The sequence below is a fragment of the Lissotriton vulgaris genome, chromosome 5 (assembly GCF_964263255.1).
Source record: "Lissotriton vulgaris chromosome 5, aLisVul1.2, whole genome shotgun sequence".
In the NCBI taxonomy this organism is placed as follows: domain Eukaryota; kingdom Metazoa; phylum Chordata; class Amphibia; order Caudata; family Salamandridae; genus Lissotriton; species Lissotriton vulgaris.
The window spans coordinates 1927140827-1927161151 of record NC_141693.1 but is presented as its reverse complement, the minus strand read 5'-3'; the positions used below and the strand labels follow the sequence as shown (position 1 = coordinate 1927161151).

The window sequence follows — 20325 nt, the reverse complement described above, 5'->3', positions numbered from 1 at the left end:
GAGATCTGTAAGCAAACATGTGCAGGACCTTTTTGACCTTCTTTCGGACTCTAAACCTGCTTGTCTTTTCCTAACGGAAACATGGTTGGGCGAAATATCCGGTCCAGATATCGCCAATGCTCTGCCCCCTGATTACTTCATGCTGCGGAAGGATCGGGGCTCGGGCAAAGGGGGGCGTGTGGCTCTGGTGATCGACCGTCGCTTTGAGTGCTCTATTGTCCCCACAGATGACATCCCTGGGGCCGAAACTCTGGGTTTCTGCTTGACGATTTCACCAGCCCAATCCTGCGCAGGCTTGTTAGTGTACAGGCCCCCTGGGCCTATTGGGTCCTTTCACAAGGGGCTATACGCTGTGATATAGGCTATGAGTGTGCAGTTTAAGCACTGCATACTTCTAGGTGATTTTAATATCCACATGGACTTGCCAGACGCACCCGACACCATCAAGCTGCTAGACACCACCAAACCTCTTGGCTTGCTACCTTATGTGGCTTCCCCTACTCACAACAAGGGGCATATGCTTGATCAGATCTTTTCCACCACTTTCATCAAAGTTGCGCTTCCTCGACCTGTACTGTGGTCTGACCATTTATTGGTCAATTTTGATATTCAATTTAAATCAAGTCTTTCGTCCAGAGGGACTGGTCTTATCCCCCCGCCTTCGTGTGCCTTTCACAAAGTTTCCCCTGATATGGTCGCGCAGTATCTACTGTCCCATCCGTGCCAGTCCACTGGCGATTTGGAACAGGACCTGGATTTCTTTGAAACATGGTTAGCGCAGTGCCTTAAGGAGCTGGCCCCTCCCCAGCGGAAGCTTAGGAACTCTCAGCGCGCCTCGGCGTCTTGGTTCACGCCCATGCTTAATGCTAGTCGTAGGCTTTGTAAGAAGGCCGAACGAGCTTGGCGCTTAAATTATGAGGAGGCCTATAGGCAGTGCGTTAAGGGCTACCATAAGGCAATTTTTGTGGAAAAGAAATCGTACTTTGCTAGGAGGATTGAGGAGGCATCTAATACCAGCAAATAGACTTTCCTGATTGTAAAAGAATTTACCTCTCCAGCCTCTATCACTCCTAAACGTTCCTTTTCGAAGTCCTGGGTTACTCAATTGGCAAGCTTTTTTGCTAATAAGATCATCAGTATCCAGGCAACGTTCCCTCTAGTTGCTGGGGCAGCATCTTCCATCATGGCTCTGCCCGCCCCCAACCTGTGTTGGGGCAGCCCATGCTTGCTAATTTCCCTCCTATTGCTCTACAAGACTCGCTCGAGATTCTATCCAAGATGCGATCGGGATCACCTTTTGGTTCCTGTCCGGCCAAGCATCTCGCCAAATTGGCACAAGTGATTAACCTTATGGTCAATCCAATTTTGAATCTCTCCCTTGAGACAGGAGTTGTGACTCCATCGTGGAAGGAAGCCTTGGTCCTTCCCCTTTTAGACGTGGTTGTTCTGCAATTAACTCCCCTCGGCCGTGATGGTTGTGTTGTGTTGGGTCCGATAGCGCCGGGACACTCGGTCCGAGTAACTGAGCGCTTAATAAAACTCTATATAACATAACATTACATAACATAACATAATTCTTCCCTTTTAAAGCTTGCAACCTTGGTTTTAGCTTGCACAAGTACATGTTCTGGATATCCTCGATCGCTAAATCTGTTAAACATTGTCTCTGTGTGTTTCATGCAATCTGAGGGATCAGATATAATCCTTTTTAATCTCATCAGTTGAGATAAAGGTAGATTATTTTTCAAACTCGGTTTGTGGAAACTTGTATAGTGCAAGGTGCTATTGCGGTCTGTCTGTTTCTGATGTAAAGTTGTCATGAATTTGTGGTTCTCTAATTTAATTTGTACATCCAAGTAGTTGATACAATGTTGATCATATGTCCACGTGAATTGAATACGATCATTGATCTCATTCAATTATTTCAGGAACGTCAATAGTTTGGTCTCTGGTCCAGCCCATGTGATAAATATGTCGTCTATATATCTTAAGAATACTCTTCCATGTTCAATCCAATTTTGTCGGTTCAGAATGTTGTGTTGCTCAAAATGGTGCATGAATAGATTTGCATACACTGGGGCAGCACAGTTGCCCATTGAAGTCCCGCTGATTTGTAGGTAGCATGAGTCTTTCCAAATGAAATAGCTCTGATACAAGGTGAATGCTAACAGTTCCACTAAAAACCATTGTAATTGAGGTTCCATATCCGATTTTAGAAGAGCGTCCTCAATGGCTTCAATTCCCATGTAATGGGGGATAGAAGTATATAGCGCTTTTACATCCACTGTGCAAAGCCAAAGTTCTTCATTGGGTGTGATCTGTATGTCATTGATCTTTTGAAGGAAGTCAGTTGTGTCTCGAACATAGGTTGGTGTTTTGGTCACCAAAGGTTGCAGGTGTTTGTCAATTAGTCTTCATACTGGTTCATATATACTACCTTTCGTGGATACGATAGGTCTGAAGGGTGGTTTTTGTAGGTCATTATGGACCTTCGGAAGCATGTATAAGGTCGGTTCTCTGGGGTAAGAAATCTTCTAGCTTTTTCAGTGATAACTTTCTAAGTTGTTGCCTCTTGTATAATGGTTTCAAGTGTCATTCAAAATTCATTGGTCGGATTATGTTCTAATCTCATGTATGTGTTGGTGTCAGACACATGTAACTGTACTTGTTGTTCATAAAATGCATTGTCCATGATCACAAGAGCTCCGCCTTTATCCGCATTTTGACAAATAATGTCTGTATTGTCTGCAATTTCTTAAGTGCGCCTTTCTCTTTCATTGTTAAATTACAGTGTTTCAATTTAGGTTGAAATTGTAAAGATACTAAATCCTGTTTAACCAGGTTCTCAAAGGTTTCAATCAGCTTGTGGCTAACAGGAGCCAAAAACGTGCTTCGAGGACGTAAGTCCATCAGAACTTGATCCGGTGGTGGGTTCACTGTTATCATGTTCTCAAAATAATTCCTTAGCCTGATGCTTTGCATAAGTTTGAAGAAACTGATTTCCAGTTCTAAGGTATTTGAGCTGGTGGTAGGTACGAAAGATTGGCCTTTTTGTAGAATCTTCAGTTCCAAATCAGGTAATGTGTGTGTAGAAATATTTATTACTAAGTTATTAAACTCCATAATTTCTTCTTGACTCGGTTCTCCTTCTTTTCCGGTTCTTTTGTTTTTTCTGCTGTTTTTGCCCCTCCTGGGTCTTCCTGCTCTCCTGAGCCGTCCTCTAAAAAAGGAACCGTTTTCTCGGATGTTGAAGCTTTATCAGTGGTTTCTGTTGTACGTGTTGTTGTTTCCTTTGAGTATGTGCATCACTATCTGAGGATGAAGTTTCCGTCGCAGAATAGGGATTATAGGGTTTTTGTTGGCGTCAGCGGGCGTACACTTCAGCCCAAGTGTACACCTCGCCGAGCTTATAATCTATTGTGTCCCTTTTATACTTTTGTATCTTCCATTCTTGTATTTCTTGTGTATATTTATCCAATTGTTTATTTAAGTCTTCTAGCATCTTAGTGTAATCAGTTGTCTCCATAGCATTGGTGAGATCATGTTTTATGTTGTCAATTTCAGTATTAAGTTCTACCAGTGCTTTCGATTGTTAAAAGGATAAGATCTAGGGAACATTTATTCAAGATCTCATACCACTTTTCAACGAAGCGGGCATTGTTTTTACACAGTAATGGTTTTAATGAGACTCTAAGTCCCCGAGGGATTCGTTGGGCACAATGGTACCTCACTAGTGTGCTTGCATGCAGTCTTTGGTTGGATTCTTTTTTCAGGAGGTACAACAATTGTCTAATATTGCTCTCTTGACTCTTAGTATTGGTCAAAGGAGCTGTATCCTCTCTAATCAGGCTATATATCTTTGCTGCCTCGTCGCTAGAGAAAGCGAATGTTTGAGCTTTTGAATCTGTCAAACTCCTAATGTTGTCAAAGTTCATCCTGGCGTGCTGTGTCTTGAGACAGACTATGAAATCAACAAATGGGTAAGACACGCACCGCGTGGTAATCAAAATTGTTGCTTTGTCGCGTGCAGCGGGGCTTCGCTTTCTGTTCAATCAAGCGTTGATTGATAATTTGGACATCAAAAACTCAATGAAGTAAAGAACTTAATGAATTGACAATCGCATTGGTGTACTTTCTATACATACCCTACCAAGGGTCCATTTACGCTGTGCCATGGGGGACAAACCCTAATAGGATTTGCTCTACAGATAATTTGGAAACGCTTGATTGAACAGAAAGTGAAGCCCCGCTGCACGCGACAAAGCAACAATTTTGATTACCATGCGGTGCGTGTCTTACCCATTTGTTGAATCGTGAATATTCCCATGCATACTCCCATGGATTCTATAGCATTCCCAGATTTATCAACACAGGTAGACCTGGGAATGCAGCAGAATGTTATGCCTTTCCTGGGAAGTTGTTAAGAGGAGAAATATCTTTATTTCTTCTTGTTTTTCCTCTTTCTACAAGGGCTGCATTCCTCAGAATATATAAGAAAGAGGAAAAAGCCTTAGAGGCATGTTTTTGCAGGACGGTGTCTCTTCCTGCACAAAACAAATCCTGCCTGTATAGCAGGCACCCTTACACCCATGGTGAAGGGCTGCCTACGTTGGCACTAAGCAGCAGTTTGTATGATAACGCAGGCAGAAAGCAGGAATGTGACAGTCTTGATATTTATATGGCACATTCCTGTACTCTCCCTTTCATACAGCGCATCGTAACAAGGTGTCTTTTGGCATGAAATATTGATAAATATGTCCCTACACTGATATCAAGCAGTGTGTAGGGCAGATCCCCCACATCTCAATACTGTGCAGCTTACTTTCAGAGTATACATGCTGCAGTTCGGTTTGAACACAGTAACTCAGGTATGCGTTTACTTTAACCCCAAGCAGTTCAGTGTCAAGTAGCATTTCTGAAACAAGCTTAGAGTTTCATTGCCATTTATATTTCCTTTTGTTATTTCCATTAAGTTATTGTTGTTATGTAAACTAAACACAGAGTGCTCAGGCCCAGTATAGATGCTCTGTTATTTGTTGTGTTACATTATACAGTTGTACTGTATAGCACCCTGACGCAATAGGCGGCTAGATCATCTTTTTACCGATAGAGAGCCCACGGTAGAATGGGCGCACTGTAGTGCAGCTCTGCCGGCCCTGAGCACACTATGAATTAAAATCCTCATAAAAAGCCAGTGAAACAGCGTGAAACTGAGAGGTATGCCCTCGTAAAAACTGTGGGCACGGGCGGAAACAGAACAGCTGAAGAACACGCACTGCAGCCGCAGCACAGACCAGCTTCAGGGTAACTAGAATAATGGAGGTTGTCCTGTAACGGCTGCGGCCGAGGTGAGCACCCGGCTGCATGAGTCAAGAGCAGCCCAAACGCCCAGAGGAGCCCTTGAAATCAGCAATAGCACAGGGCGGCATCGGGGCGTTCTGGCCGGGACAGGACGGGCCAACGCCTGTGGGGTGCCACCGAGGCCGCAGCTGAGGCTCCACCACGCCGGTGGCGCCGGCACAAGTAAGTCGCGCATAGCTTCTGGCCCGGTGGTGCTCTGGCGCGGGACTCGGGTCTGGGGTGATGCCCCACTGACCCGACGATTAGAGGAGGGCTGCGGGTGGCCGGCTCGCACCAGTGTCAGCGAGACCTCCGGGCTCCGGAATACCTGCTTGTAGCCTTTGGTGCAGAGCCTCTGGCGTGGCTCAGATGTCTCACAGGTCCAGCAAAAGACTGTGTGAACTTCCGGGAGCACCAAATCCTTGCTGAGGGGGGCCTTGCTCGAAGACAGCTGCCCAACAAAGCCTAGGCCCCAACGGACACCTGAACTAGAGCACGGTTACCCTGACATCGGGGCTAAGCACGTAGGAGGTTGCCCCCGGAGGGCACGACAGCCCAGAAGAGAGCGGGGCTTGAGAGACTCGTGGGGCCTAGTCGGTAGAGGGATCTGCTGATTCAGAATACACAGTGTCTCGCGGTCGGCGACCTGGGACCTTAGATTGCCGTCCCAAAGCCAGACATCGTGCTCACCAGTGCCTGGGGCGGTGGTTGAGGGCCCGGGGAGTTGATGCTGGCCAGATGACTGTAAGACACGTGCCCCGTCAACGTAAGACGTGGCCGCTGGCTTTGGCCGCCTGCCGCCGCAGAGCATACGGTGCAGCCGTTTGGGCACATGCAGTTCTGACACAGCGGTCCTGCCGGTTCTGGTTGAACATATCTGAGGGGGGCCCCCCCATACTGGCTAGTAAGGGACGTTGCTAAAACTTCACATCCCACACTAAGCTACAGGTGGCAGAAGAGGAGGAGAGCCGGGCGCCCCACCCAGCACGCCATCAGCGTTGAGGCCTGCATGCTGCAGAAGCAGGGCAGTGAGAATGCAGTGGTCACCCAGTGGCTGGTGGCAGTTTAGCGACTTCAGGAGTGCAGCCCAATGGGGTCGCCAAAACACTGAGCAACTGTGGGCTAAAAAATAGAATCATCGGGTGGGCTGACTGCTCGCAAGGGAGCCTGATCACACCAACTAGCACGGACTTGAGGCGGCATACCTGTCCCACGAGTACTGCCTCTAACACAGAAGACAATAGTGCCTCCTCTAGATGGGGAAAACAGACAAAATGCAGCCCAAGCTAATTTTTGAATTAAAAAAAATCACCTGCGCCACGGTCGACACAGCGTCAAACAAGGATGAACATGGCACGAGCCTGGACACACTCGCAGCCACGCTGGTGGCGGTGCAACAAAGCCTGCTGTCCATCGGTGGCAAAATCGACCACCTAAATCTCTGCATGGACCACATGTCCATCAACTTAGATCGGCAAGCGAACCGGATGACAGAAATGGAAACCCGCATTTCATCAAGATAGACACCAGGCAAGAATTACAGACGAAAAACCTCATTATGGATAAGGTAATGGTTAAAAAACAGGCCAAAAATGAGGAGCAAAAACGTGCGCATCACCGGAGTCGACAAACACAGGGTGCATGGAGCTATTTATGGAAACTCTACTGAAAGACATCTTCGGAGCTGAAGCACTGCCTCCCCCACTAATAGTCGAAAGAGCTCACCGCACCCTTGCGCCTCGCCCACCGCCGGGGGCGCAGCCACGTCCAAGTGTGACCTGACTTTTAAACTATAGTAATCGTGACACAGTCCTATGACTGGCACGGGAAAAAAGGACCATCACCCTTCAAGGAAACACGCTGCTATTCTTCCCAGATTTCACTTTGGAAGTGCAGTCAGTCAGACGCGAATACCAGCAAGTAAAGAACCGCCTACAGAAGGCTGACATCAAATATGTTATGTTATGTTATGTTATGCAGGGGTTTTGTATAGCGTACAGCTACTCAGAAGAGTGTCCCGACGCTTTGGATTGCACACTAATCTCATAACACAACAGGTCAAATAAAAACAGAAATAGAAGAAACCTAAAAAGAGACCGGACTAAGAGGAAAAGAGCCAAGTTTTAAGCCCTTTCCGAAATATGCCATGCTGTACCCGGCCCGTCTCAAGATCACACGCAAAGAAAAGATCTTCGGCATGCCGAAGGCACCCATGGCCTACACTGAATCTCCACTGAAGGGCGACCGGCACAGTCACCGATAAAGCGATGAAGATTGAAATCACCAATTGCCTGGCCTCCCCAGGAGGCCACAATAGCCGGGGCACCTCCACCACCAAAAGACGCGAAGCCCCCACACAAACTCATGCCGGCTGAAGCACCTGCCTGCTTAAAGAACTGGCTGGTGCGTTATATCATGTAGGGCTCACGGCCCACCCCCACACCAACAGGGGAGTAAGATGGGACTCTGTCATACCCCTCCAATGGGTAAGCCTCAAACTGTTGTATACTTGGTGATTAATAGTTCTGAGAACTGAGAGTGTGCTAGACACTACTCAGGAAGTATTGGTTCATCATGTAAAAGGGATGTTCTCTAGTATAGTTGGGATGTGGGACTGAGAAGGCGGAGGGACTGTTAAATTTGTATCTTTAAGTCTTTCTTTTTTTACATTCTTCGATATGGGGGTTTTCGTCTGTGTTGGAGATGAGTCGAACTTCAGTTTTCTCTTGATTAAGTTTAAGGTGGTTCAGTGCGAGCCATTGTTGAACCTCTTTGAGCATGCCATTTAGTATATCCATGTCGTCCATGGAGGTGGTTTCCAGTTCAGAGGTGGAAGGGGATGTTGGAATTCCTGAGTATTGTGGTGAGGGGTTCCATGTAGATATTAAAGAGTTGGGGGGAGAGCACTGAACCTTGTGGGACTCCTCTGATGACGGGTAGTGGGTCAGATTCAAAGTCTTTAATTTTTATTCTTTGCAAGCGGTTGTGTAGAAAGGAGGAGAACCAATTTAGGACCGTCATTTCGATGCCTGCTCTTTCTTGAAGGTTTGAGGAACAGGGTGTGATCAACTGTATCTAAAGCGGCCAATAGGTCTAGAAGAATGAGAAGTCAGCATTGGTCTGAGTTAAGTGATTTGTGTAGATCGTCTATGACGTTTATTATTGCGGTTTCAGTGCTGCATCCCTTTCTGAATCTCGATTGATGTGGGTCTAGGAGCTTGATGTTCTCCAAGTGTTGGGTTAACTGTGGCAGAACACATCTTTCCAGAATTTTGATTAGGAGAGGTAGGTTCAACACAGGTCTAAAGTTGCTCATATCCTCCGTGTCTAGCCCTGGTTTTTTTAGTAGCGGCGTGACTTGGCCGACCTTGAGGTATCTGGATCCACAGGGATCCAGCAACAGTCATCAGAATTAACTACAGGAGGGCAATTGACAAACTTGAAAAGCAGATGGACAAGTGGGTTAAACTTCCCTTAACACTGGAAGATAGCATAGCTATCATAAAAATGGTCACATTACCCAAATTCCTATACCTATTCAACAATATCCCAAATACTCTACCTAACCATTTTTTCAAAACAATATAAATGCATATAAACAAAATGGTGTTGGCGGGGATGCAAGCGAGAATCAGCTGGGACACATTGTCGCTCCCCTACGAACAGGATGGGCTTGCCGCCCCAAACTTTAATACCTGTGTGCTCAGGTGCATTACGCCCACTACTGGTACCACCCGATGCAATACCTGCCTCACCTTGCTGTGGAAGAGGGAGATGTAAATGTAAATGTAAATGTATTTGAGCTTATATAGCGCACAGCTACCCGCAGTGGGTTTCCCGGCGCTTGCCTAGGGAACCCGTCCTGGTATTCCCCTGTGAGATAACCCCGGCAGGGTATCCACAAGGTAAAAGCCAGGCATCCCGCCGCGAGGGGCCATTGTGGAGATTAAGCAAGCTATTGCCCAGAGTTGCAGAGTGTGAACCCGTGAGTCGAGAAGGCACCGGAGCGAGAATTATCGAGTCCGTGGAATTTTTAGCCCAAGACCCGCCGAGGCGGGGAATTGAACCCTGGTCCAGGGCCGATCTCAGTTTCCGGGTCTGCCGCCTCTAACCCCTGAGATGCACACCCCATACCACTACACCATATTCTGCCGTGCAAGGAAGTCCCCCACACAGAAGGCCACAGCCGAGGCATGGAGTTAGCTGGGTAAAATGGTTAGTAAACTACCAATATACGTCCCTGCCATTCCGCTTGACAACCGCCGTGTATAATCGGCGACACAGGACGCCGGCAGCGTTACCATGCTACGCGACGTGGGCATGAGCACAATGGGCGACCTATATGCAGAGGGACGATTTGTGGAAGTTGACACGCTGCATTATATTAGCAATCATATTCTGTTGTTTAGATTCATCAATCACAGACTGAGGGCGGCCATCAAAGCCCTATACCCCAGCTTCCCAGCAGAGCCCCCAGTCCTGGCTCCACTACAAATGAGCAGACCTTACTAGTAGACACTTAGTGGCCAAACTTTATCAAACAATGCAAAGAGAACAGACCCGACCTAACACAAGGGCCCTCGAAAGGTGGAACCAGAAACTAGATCCACGCCAAGAACCTTGGAATAGTAATCGATAACCAACACACCATGAGAGACCATGAGAGACCAAGTGAGACCAAGTGAGCGCACCAGAAACTAGATCCACGCCCGGGAAGACTCGACAATTTGCTGCAGGCTAACAGAAATGCTGACACCAAACGGTAGCCTACGCATTATTCACCTAAAATATCTTCATCAGGCCTACCACACACCCCTGAAACTGTGGCGACAGGGCCTAAGGGTAGACTCTGCCTGCCATAGTTCTGGGAAGTAGGAGGCGGACTTTGTACACCTAGAATGAAGCTGTGAGAAAGTTAGAGGCTAATGGGTGGAGGTGGTCAACATTATTCTCAGTGTCACAAAGTGTGATATAGAGTACTACATGCCGGTGTGCATTCTGGGTCTTCTCCACATGACACAGTCAGCCAAGAAGAAACTACCTGCGATAGCATTACTAATGGCAAAGGGTAGAGTGTCTATGCACTGGGACAGTAAACTCCGCCCAACGACTCAGAAATGTATAGCAGATCTAGTGTACTGCAGGGACACCCTGAAGACTTATGAGGAGGAATTGCCCGCCCGGTCCCGCACAAAAGAGTTTTGGGTGCCTTTACTGCGTATCTGTTGGAGCATAGAGACATTTCATCCTCGACGCGTACCACAGCCACCGCCAACCGTGTATAAGTTTTGTATTTACGCCATATGTGATGCGTAACATGACATGACTCAGTTTTGTTGTATATAGTATTATTGAAAATTTAAAAAAAAAAAACTTTTTTCCCACATTCCTTCTCTAGTTAGGTACTGAGCAGTTTAACTTCACTGGCTAAAAGCACAGTTCAGCACCGAGCTCTGTTCCTGCAGAGGTTGAGTAGTGATAGGTTATCTAGAGTTCAGACCTTGGGAACTCACAGACTGTGTGAATTCGAATGGTGTCATGCCATGTTTATTTGCATAGTGCACGACTCATCCTGGAGGGTATCCTGGTGCTGAAACAGGAGCTGTATGTGCCAAGCTAGGGTCAGGGCTAGATGAACAGCCAGGTCTTGAGTTTCTTGTGAAATTCAAGAACTGAGGAGGAGGCTGTGTTGTGCAGGGACATGTTGCCCCAGGATTTACGAGCAAAGTAGGAGAAGGCCTGACTGCCAGATCTGGTTCTAGGGTGATCGGATTGTGTTGGCGAGTAGCTTTCCGGCTGAATGGAGGTGTCTAGTAGGTTTGTAGACTTTATGCCGATGTTGAGGTATATGGGTCTAATTTTATGTGAGGCTTTGTATGTGTGCGTGAGGAGTTTGAATTGTGCTTGTCTGTGAATAGGGAGCCAGTGGAGCTCTTTGAGGTGTGCTGTGATGTGAAAGCGTGCTGGGAGGTTGAGGCAGAGCCTGGCTGCTAAGTTTTGTATGGTCTGGATTGTTCTGGTCAGTTGATTTTTTATTCCAGCACACAGTGCATTGATGTAGTCCAGCCTGCTGTTGATGAGGGCTTGGATGATGATTTTGCGAATTTTGGTGGGGAGCCATTTGTAGACCTTTTTGAGCATCTTGTGTCTGTGGAAGCAGGAGACGAAGCCTGCGCTCACTTGGTCTCTCATGGTGTGTTGGTTATCGATTACTATTCCAAGGTTCTTGGCGTGGGTTGCCAGGAGGGGTGTGGGTCTGAGTTCGGCAGGCCACCACGTGGAGTCCCAGACTTTGGTGTTTTTACCGAAGATTACTACTTTGGGCTGGTCTGTGTTGAGTTTGAGACATTTGGTTTTCATCCATCTGGCGACTTTGGTCATGCAGGTAGAGAAATTGGTCCAGGTGTTTGGGTGTTGTAATCATAAAATATGATATTGTCTCTGTGGGTGTCGGAGATGCTCTCAAGTGAGTCCATTTATGCATTGAATAGAGTGGGGCTGAGTGTGGATTCATGTTCTAGCAGTAGGAACTCATCCCACTAGATGATTTCCTATCCCAGTATGGCCGACCTCAAGCTCACTTCCTGACCTATCATGCTGTAGTGAGAACGTTTGAAGATTTATGGCAGATTGGCATTCAGGAACTGAAGACTCATGGGGTCTTCCAGGCACTGGTAACACTAGGTGCAACTAGGCACCTTGTGAAATGGCTCTACAGAGCGCAGTTAGAGATGGTCAGGAAACCGTTCGATGTGTGAAAAATGTGGCAAGATAATAGGGAGAGACCTATTGGACAAGGAATGGAACCAGGTACTGGGAGCCCGAAGCAGGTGTCCAGAAACACCAAATCTAAGGTCATCTAATTTAACTATATCCACATGGCATATCTGACCCTCACAGATTGCACATCATGTATGGGGGTGAAGACTGCTGGTGTCTTAGATACAGAGAGCAGAATGCAAGGATTTGCCCACATGATATGGGGATGTACAAGATTGCGTGGCTTTTGGGAGTCAGTAATGGCATCCATCAACAGGGCACCGGCTCGCACATTCCCCTGCTCGATGAAGGACTGCCAGTTGGGCCGATTCCCCAGATCCAAGTCAAGAAAGATGGGATCCAGATTTGTGGACCTGGTCCTGGTCCTAGTGCGAAGACAAATAGCGCTGACATGGATGGCGGCTATGAGCCCTACAGTGGCGGCATGGGTAAGAATCGTTGACATGAGGGCCAAAGCAGAGAAGAGGGCATTACTGATAGAGGACACATGAAGGGTTCACTGTCGCACGCTGGCGGTACTGTAAACGGAAGTTCTGAGAGTCTGGGATAGTAGAAATGAGGTAAACTCGGATGATAGTGTAGATGCGACCAAGAGTGCACAATCACTCCCTGAGGCACTACATGGACTATGTGAGGCATGTTGGGTTGGAGCGTCAACATGAATGTGGCAACCCTACTTCCGCCATAGAACCACAATGATCCTTCACTCAGAGATATGTAAGCTTCCCCCCAGATTTGAGATCAGATCCCACATAAATGTATGAAAGGTAGACCCACTGGACGACACGCTGTTAAACTGTTTACAAAAGTTAGGTATTTATGGTTTTTGGTGTATTGTCTGATTCATATGTCTGTAAAACGTGGGAATACTTGTGATTCCCCGGGGTCATCTATATAAAAGGAGCAGTGGATTGTATCATAATATGCTGTGGTTACAAAGTGCATCAATACAAAAACACATGAAGTGCTAACATGGAAACATAACAAATGTATTTTGCATAACTGTGTAAAAACAGCGAAATGCGATAAGCTATTACTTTACTAATTTGATTACTGCTCTTGTGAATGCATAAAAGTATTCGAATAAAAATGGTAACAAATGGGTGTGGCCTTTCAAGAAGGAGCAAATCCAGCAAAGTGCAGGACCTTAGAAGTAGCCTTCATGCAGTTGTCGGATAAGGATGGGGTGGGAGACAATGTTAACGGCTGCAGAAATAGTTAGTAAGATGAGGGCCACAGTGTTACCTCTGTCCATGATCATCCGGATGTCTTTAGTGACGGCAATGAGGGTGGTCTCTATACTGTGTTGAGCCTGAATCTGAATTGAGTGGTGTAGAGGAGGTGGTTGACAGTGAGGTGGGTAGCTAGGCATTTCTTTATGATTTTTTTCCATAATTTTTGCAGGGAGATAGGTTGGTAGATGGCTGGCATCTTTTGGACTGATGAGGGCTTCTTGAGGAGGCGGAGTACTGTGGGGTGTTTCCAGGCATCACGATGGGTGGCTAGGATGATTGAGTTGTTCACAATCAGGGTGATGGCTGCGCTGATGGGATCCAGTCCCATGAAGAAGATGTGGTGAGGGCAGGGGCCCAAAGGTGCACCAGAATGTATGGAGTGCATGGTTGTTGCAGTTTTGTGAGTGTTGATGATGGGCCAGATGGTCAGGGTGGCCTCTAGGTGTTGGGCTGGAGGGACGCTAGGATAAAAGGGTCCAGTTAGGGTTCAAAGTTAACATAGATGCTGGTGATCTTATTTCAGAAGAATAGGGTCAGCTGAGTGCATAGATCCTGAGAGGGGGTGATGCTGGTGCAGCTTGGTGCCAGAGAGGTGCAGTTTTTCACTATGGCAAAGATATCTGTGGCACTGTTGGTGCTTCTTTGCATGTGGTCATTGAGAGCGGAGTGTGTGATGGCTTTGATTTGCTGATGGTAGCGGCTGAGGGTGGATTTGTATGGACTCGTGTCTGCCGTTATGAGTTCTGCGTTTAAGTTGCTTGCATTTGCTTTTGCGGAGTCTGAGCTTTTTCATTTACCTGCTTACTTGCATTCTGGTTCTCACTACTTTGGTCGCTTTGAGGAGGGTCATGCCATCTGCGCAGGTGGTGATCCAAGGGTCGAGGGTGGAGATGGATTCAGGAAGGTTGTTGTGTCGAGGCCAGTGATGTAGGAGTTCGAAAGACCCGAATGATTCTAAGCTCTTTACAGTTGTATTGTGAATATTTTGCGATTATGTTTCTGGGGTGGTGTGCAAAGAGTATGCTGAATTTGATCGATGTTGTCGGACCAGAGGGTCAGTGGGGGTTTGTATACATTCATAATGCAGAAGCTAGTGAAGATGGAGGCCAGTTGCTGACCAATTGCGTATGTGGGGCCTTCCACACTGAGGAGCTTGGTTGTGTTGGGATCAGTGAGGTCTTCCAGGTGGTAGTGGAGGTCGCTGAGGAGGATGAAGGCACTGGAGTCAAGGATCCAGGAGTGTGACAAAGTCAGTGCTAGTGCTGCCAAAGTTGGGGTATGGTCTTTGAGGGTGCTAGACGAGGGTGCAGCTCAGGGTGTAGCTGGGGGTGATGAGGAGTTTGAACATCAAGTGTTTCATGGTGCTGGTGATGCTTTCCGAGGTGGTGAAGCATTGGATGGATTCTTCGAAGATGAAAGCGTTTCTGCCTGCAGGTCTGTTTATGCTGTCCTGTGATCTAGTATCCAGGGGGATTACAATAACTATGATGGGACCAAATGGGAAAGCCAGTCAGGAAGAGCAGGCCTGTGAACATTTGTGTGGCAGATCTCAAATGTAAGTGGCGTATTTCACAAGGAAGCAAATGTTGAAGAGTATGGAGGACAGGGAGGGTTGTGGTGTCTGAGGGTGGGGGATCGGGCATGTGTGGTCGAGTGTGTGGCTTGTGTGAGGTGCTTCAGGGGCAGAGGTGGATGTGAGAGGGTACATGTGACACAGGAGAATGCACCTTCAGTTTTGGGAAACATGTGAGGCGGCAGCACTGGGAGTTGTGACAGGGCACGGATGGTCACGGTGGAGTAGGTGGGTGGAAGGAGGACCAGGAGTTTGGACGCAGGTGGACTTGCCGGTGGCACACCATAGGTGCATTCCATATGCATCCTCGCTGCAGCCTCCATTAAGTGAAAACAGTTTTGTGGGAGACCAATGATATAACTTCCTGTGCAGATGGAAGAGAAATCCAGTAATGTCACTGCCTGTGCAGATGGATGATGGGAAGTTTCATTGTGGTTAACATGTGACGTAGTTCCTGCTGTAATGTGACCATGTGCCTTTAGTATGCAACAATGTATCACTATAATTCTCTGCATATATTTACATGTTTCACTGTGGTCATTGGGATTGTACAGTGACAGACCTCGGTAAAGAATCCTCTCTTGTTTTACAGTCCCTGACGGGCCGACAGACCTTAGAGCAATCAACGTTACCGAAACGTCAGCACTGCTGTTGTGGAGGCCAGCACTTGCCACAGTTGACACCTATGTAGTCACATTTAGCGCACACAATGGTGAGTAAAAGAGCCTTAACCTTCGTGCACTAATTGTCGATTAGTATGTATAACTGATTTTACTTGGCAACAATGAATCTTTTGCTGAGGAATGGCAGAACTTCTTGTTGAGCATCTGTGTTGATATGTTGAGTTTTGCTAAAGGTTAACATATTACAAGGATGTGGAATTCCTCTAGCCTGACGCCCAGGACATTTTGTTTGGGGTCAAGGGCAACACGTTTTAATTTGTATTTTGTCCTTGGGACAAGTAGGCCCAACCCCCTACAGCACAAACCGCTTGGCTGCCAGATGATAGTAACAAATTATGGATCAGAGAAGGTGATTGTCTGCAGTTATGGTAACATTTGTGCCCATGTGTTAATGCTGTTCAAACCTGTATATACACGGTTCAATAATGCAAAGCCTTTATTATTAGGGTGAGCACTCGAAGTAAATGTTTTAAGCTTGGACTGCACTACTGACAGTGGTACCAGTGTCCAAAATGCAAATGTGCACAAATGTTTTCAGAGTTTAGCAACATGAAGCTTTGTATAATGCTGCCAAAATTCTCGATGGTTGGATGCAATTATTTGCAGAAGCTTAGAAGCAAGATTGAGGAGTCTTTGCTTTCAAAACAAATTGTTCACAAAAAATGCAAGTAGGAATTTTTTTTTAGCTAAACTGCTGTAAACTTTTAGGTACCATTTCTTTACAGCATCATTTAGTAAAATGTGTTGATGCATGCTAGTATTACCCAAAGAAGATTCATAATGGAAAATCAGTGTAACTAGTTTCAATGGGATTATTTGAAACATAAAAATAAACAAGCACTGGCAAAGCCAGCAAGTCTTAAATTGGTGGTCAGCCTTTTTTTGGTTTTGTGTGACTTGTTTTGGCATGGTTTTTGTAAAACCTTATTGATGTTGGAGCTGCTGGGCCCTCACAATTATAACAAACACTACATTGTGTGCCGATATGCTCCTTGTGAAAGAGCAGAATGATGTCACTCACAGTGAAGCCAGCCAATAGAGAGAGAGACAGAATTTACACGAAATGTCATGGTTAATACCAGATCTGATTAGGGGCCCAATTATTAAAGAAAGTCTCAAAAGGGCACCAATAGTATATGTCCTTGCATTAAGTGCATATAAACAACTTCTGTGAATCCAAAAGAGTTTACAGCAGTAGGCTAAGAAAGAGTACTCCTAGAAAATATTTATCAACTGCATTTTAGCATGAGCAAATATGCATGACTAGATTTACTCACGCAAAAATCTGAGGGTTTAAACAAATTCATTTTCCCTCCAACCACTTTTTTCCGAACCCTGGAAGAAGTTTCACATCTGCCATTGAGGAGTAAAGTTCCAATTTTTCTCAGCATGGGAACAGATTAGAGAAGAGTGAAAACATTTAAAACATACAAGTTAGTAGGTTTGCACAGACCCTGGAACTTTTGCTTACCACTACCCTCAGCCCCAGTATGGAGATCTGCGGAAACATGGCAACGCAAGTGAATGGCTCATATTCAAACCCTAATATGGTATATGGCATAATCCGAGAGGCTATATCAGAGCTCTGATATAATGAGATGGCTGCCATAACTTGTTGCCGCATTACATGTAACAAAAGGGACAAGTGGATTTTGCTACAGGACAAGTAGATTTATGAAGCACCTGCTCCATGGACAAGTAGATATTTTATTAAATTCCACACCCCTGTACAACTGATCAACCATAGCACAGCGCATCTACCTAATTACCTTCTCACAATGGATGTTCATCTTTTGCAATACTAAAACAAATTTCCTAATAATGTACAATTTACTATTCTAAAGCCAATTTAAAATACATGATACAACAATATTGAATCATTAAAAAATTTCAAATACACTATTGTAAGTCTAAAGAAACATCAATGAGAAAAGCAGATGTTCAGGAGGATCAGATTTACTATTCTAACTACAATCCAAGAAACACTAGGCAGGGGAGTCACATTTTCTATTCTTACTCCAGACCAAAAAAACAATGGGGCTAATTCATGTAAAGCGTCCTTAATAGAATTGAAACTTTCCTGCACGTTAGCTATGAAATTTTGCATTCTATGGCAGGACCGGAGTTTAAAGCTTGCTCACCACCAACAATCCCAGGGATACCACTGGTTTAAAATAGAATCTCTTGAAGGTGGAATCAGAAGACCAGTCTGAAGACCAGTCTGCGGCATTCAATATATCCTCTAGCCGTGCTCCCAGGTAGAAAGCTTTGGATGCCATTGCACCCCTCACTGAATGAGCCCCAAAACGGGAAGTGTCTATGCCTGCTTCCTGCATCACCCCGCCGACCCAGCTGGAAATCGTAGGAGAAGAAACCGCCTTGTGTGGTTTGGTAAGAGCGATAAACAACTGATTCACGCCCTGTAGACGTATATCTACTGTTGCCACCTTGTAGGCCTTAAGAGCTCGGACCACACATAACTTTGGGATGTCAGGGAAAGCAGGATAAGACACTGACCGGGAGTCCTGTCTAGAAATGTTAAAGGTAACTACTTCCGGAGTGAAAAAACGACAAGTAATATCGAGGGCCCTCACATCCGACACTCTGCAACATGAAACCAAACATAGCAGCATCGCTAGCTTAGCCGACATTTGCTTTCGTGGTAAATACTTATTTGATGGCCAGCTTCGAAACAGGTTTTGAACCTTGTTCATGTCCCATAACACCGAGTAACGAGGTCACGGAGGAATAGAAAGCCTTATACCTCGCAATAATTTGCAAACCAGGGGATGTTCACCGACTGGGTGATTATCCACTGGGACATGCCCCGCCGAAATCGCTGAACGAAAGGTGTTGATCGACCTATAGGCCAAGCCCTCCTTCGCGAGCGAGGCTAAGAAGTTAAGGATGTAGACAATGTCTGCCCCCATCGGATCCATCTGTTGTCGCAGACATCAACTCCCCCACCGCGACCATGCGGATCGGTAGCTCTTATTGGTGCTCTCAGCCCATGACTTAGAAAGCAAAACGGCATCATCCTCCGAAAGGCCTGGGACTTTCCAGCGTTGCCTGTAACCCGCCAGGCCATCAACCGCAGACCGCCGGTGATCAGAAGGTGATGAGGATTCCCCTGAGGAGATCTTGACAGAGGGGTAGAGGGATTGGAAAATCCCAGGAAAGTTCCATCAGAACTGAAAACCAGGCTTGCGACCTCCACACTGGAGTAATCACCACTAGGTCCGCCTGTTGTCTCCTCACCTGGGTTGACAGCCGCATGATCATCGCGAAGGGGGGAAACGCATAACCCAGTTCCTTGCTCCAATCCAGGAGAAAGGCATCCACTGTCAGCGCCTCCGGATCCGGTCGCCAACTGTAGTAACGCTTCAGTTGGGTGTGCAGCCGGTAGGCAAAAATGTCCACGAGAAGGGACCCCATCGAGATTGGATCTCCCTGAAAACACTAGGATGTACTTGCCAGAGACTGGTGTCTTTCCAGTGACGAGAGCACCAGTCTGCCACTTGGTACGATGACCCCGGCAGATGCTCCGCAGCTAGGGATATGTGGTTGGCTAGGCAGTATTCTCAAAGATCGCTTGCCAGATTCGACAATGCCGTGGACCACGTCCCCCCGAGGTGATTGATGTAGCGTACCGCTCTACATTGTCCATTTTTAGCAGAACAGAAGTTTGGATCCTGTACTTTGTCCAACACTTCACCGCGAAGGAGCCTGTCATCAATTTGAGGCAATTGATGTGAAGGGCTTGCTCGGAAGAGGACCATCTTCCTCCGGTAGACACTTATCCGCAACGGGCACCCCAACCAGACCCGCTGGCATCCAACTCTATCACCAGGTCTGGTTGTGAGCCGAAAATCGCCCAGCCGTTCCAGGCGTCCAGGCATCCACCGTCGCAATTCCGTCTTCGCCTCCTCGGAGAGGGGCACGATCTGGGAATAGGTGAGACATATGCGCAAATTATACACTTCGAGGCGCTGAAGGGCCCTGTAATGCTGGGGCCCCGGAAAAATGGCCTGAATCAATGCCAAAAGGAGCCCTATCACCCTGGCCAGATGGCGCAGGGAAATTGTGATTTGCGATAGCGTGCATTTCAGCTCGTGTCTGATCTTGGCCAACTTTCGAGGGGATAGAGACAAGGTTTCCTTGACCGAGTCCAACATGAAACCCAGAAACTGCATTCTCTGAGAAGGGGTTAGATCCGACTTGGTCCCGTTGATGACAAAGCCAAGGGATTCCAAAAGGGACACGGCTCGCTGCAGTTGAGCCACCAGGCTTTGTGGACACTGACTCATAATGAGTATGTCGTCCAGATAAATGATCAGTCGGACTCCTTCCGATCGGAGATGTTCCACCACAGGTTTCATCACCTTGGTGAAACACCACGGAGCGGAAGACAGTCCGAAAGGAAGGGAGGTGAACTCGAAGATCTGAGAACCCCACTGAAACTGCAGAAAACGTCTGTGAGGGGCAAAAATCGGGCCGTCAGGTAAGCATCCTTGAGGTCCAGGCAGACCAACCTATCCCGTGGCTGTAATAGGTCCCGCAGGAGGGGGATACCCTCCATTTTGAAATGGCGGTAAATGAGCCACCCATTGGACTCTTGCAGATTCATTACGGGGCTGTAGCCTCCGTCCTGCTTTTCCACCAAGAAGATGTTGCTGAGAAACCCTTGGGATGAAGAGAGGACGGTGTAACAGCT

General features: G+C 46.8%; 1 protein-coding gene across 15 annotated transcripts in view; it reads left to right on the top strand.

Annotated features, from left to right (window-relative positions):
* Window positions 1–20325, top strand: part of TNXB (tenascin XB) — a 743838-nt gene that overhangs the window by 636980 nt on the left and 86533 nt on the right. For all 15 annotated transcript variants that reach the window (XM_086924531.1, XM_086924530.1, XM_086924535.1 and 12 more), the window contains one exon: window positions 15521–15640. In XM_086924531.1, coding sequence (XP_086780657.1) covers window positions 15521–15640 — 120 coding nt within the window. The remainder of the gene's footprint in view (window positions 1–15520; window positions 15641–20325) is intronic.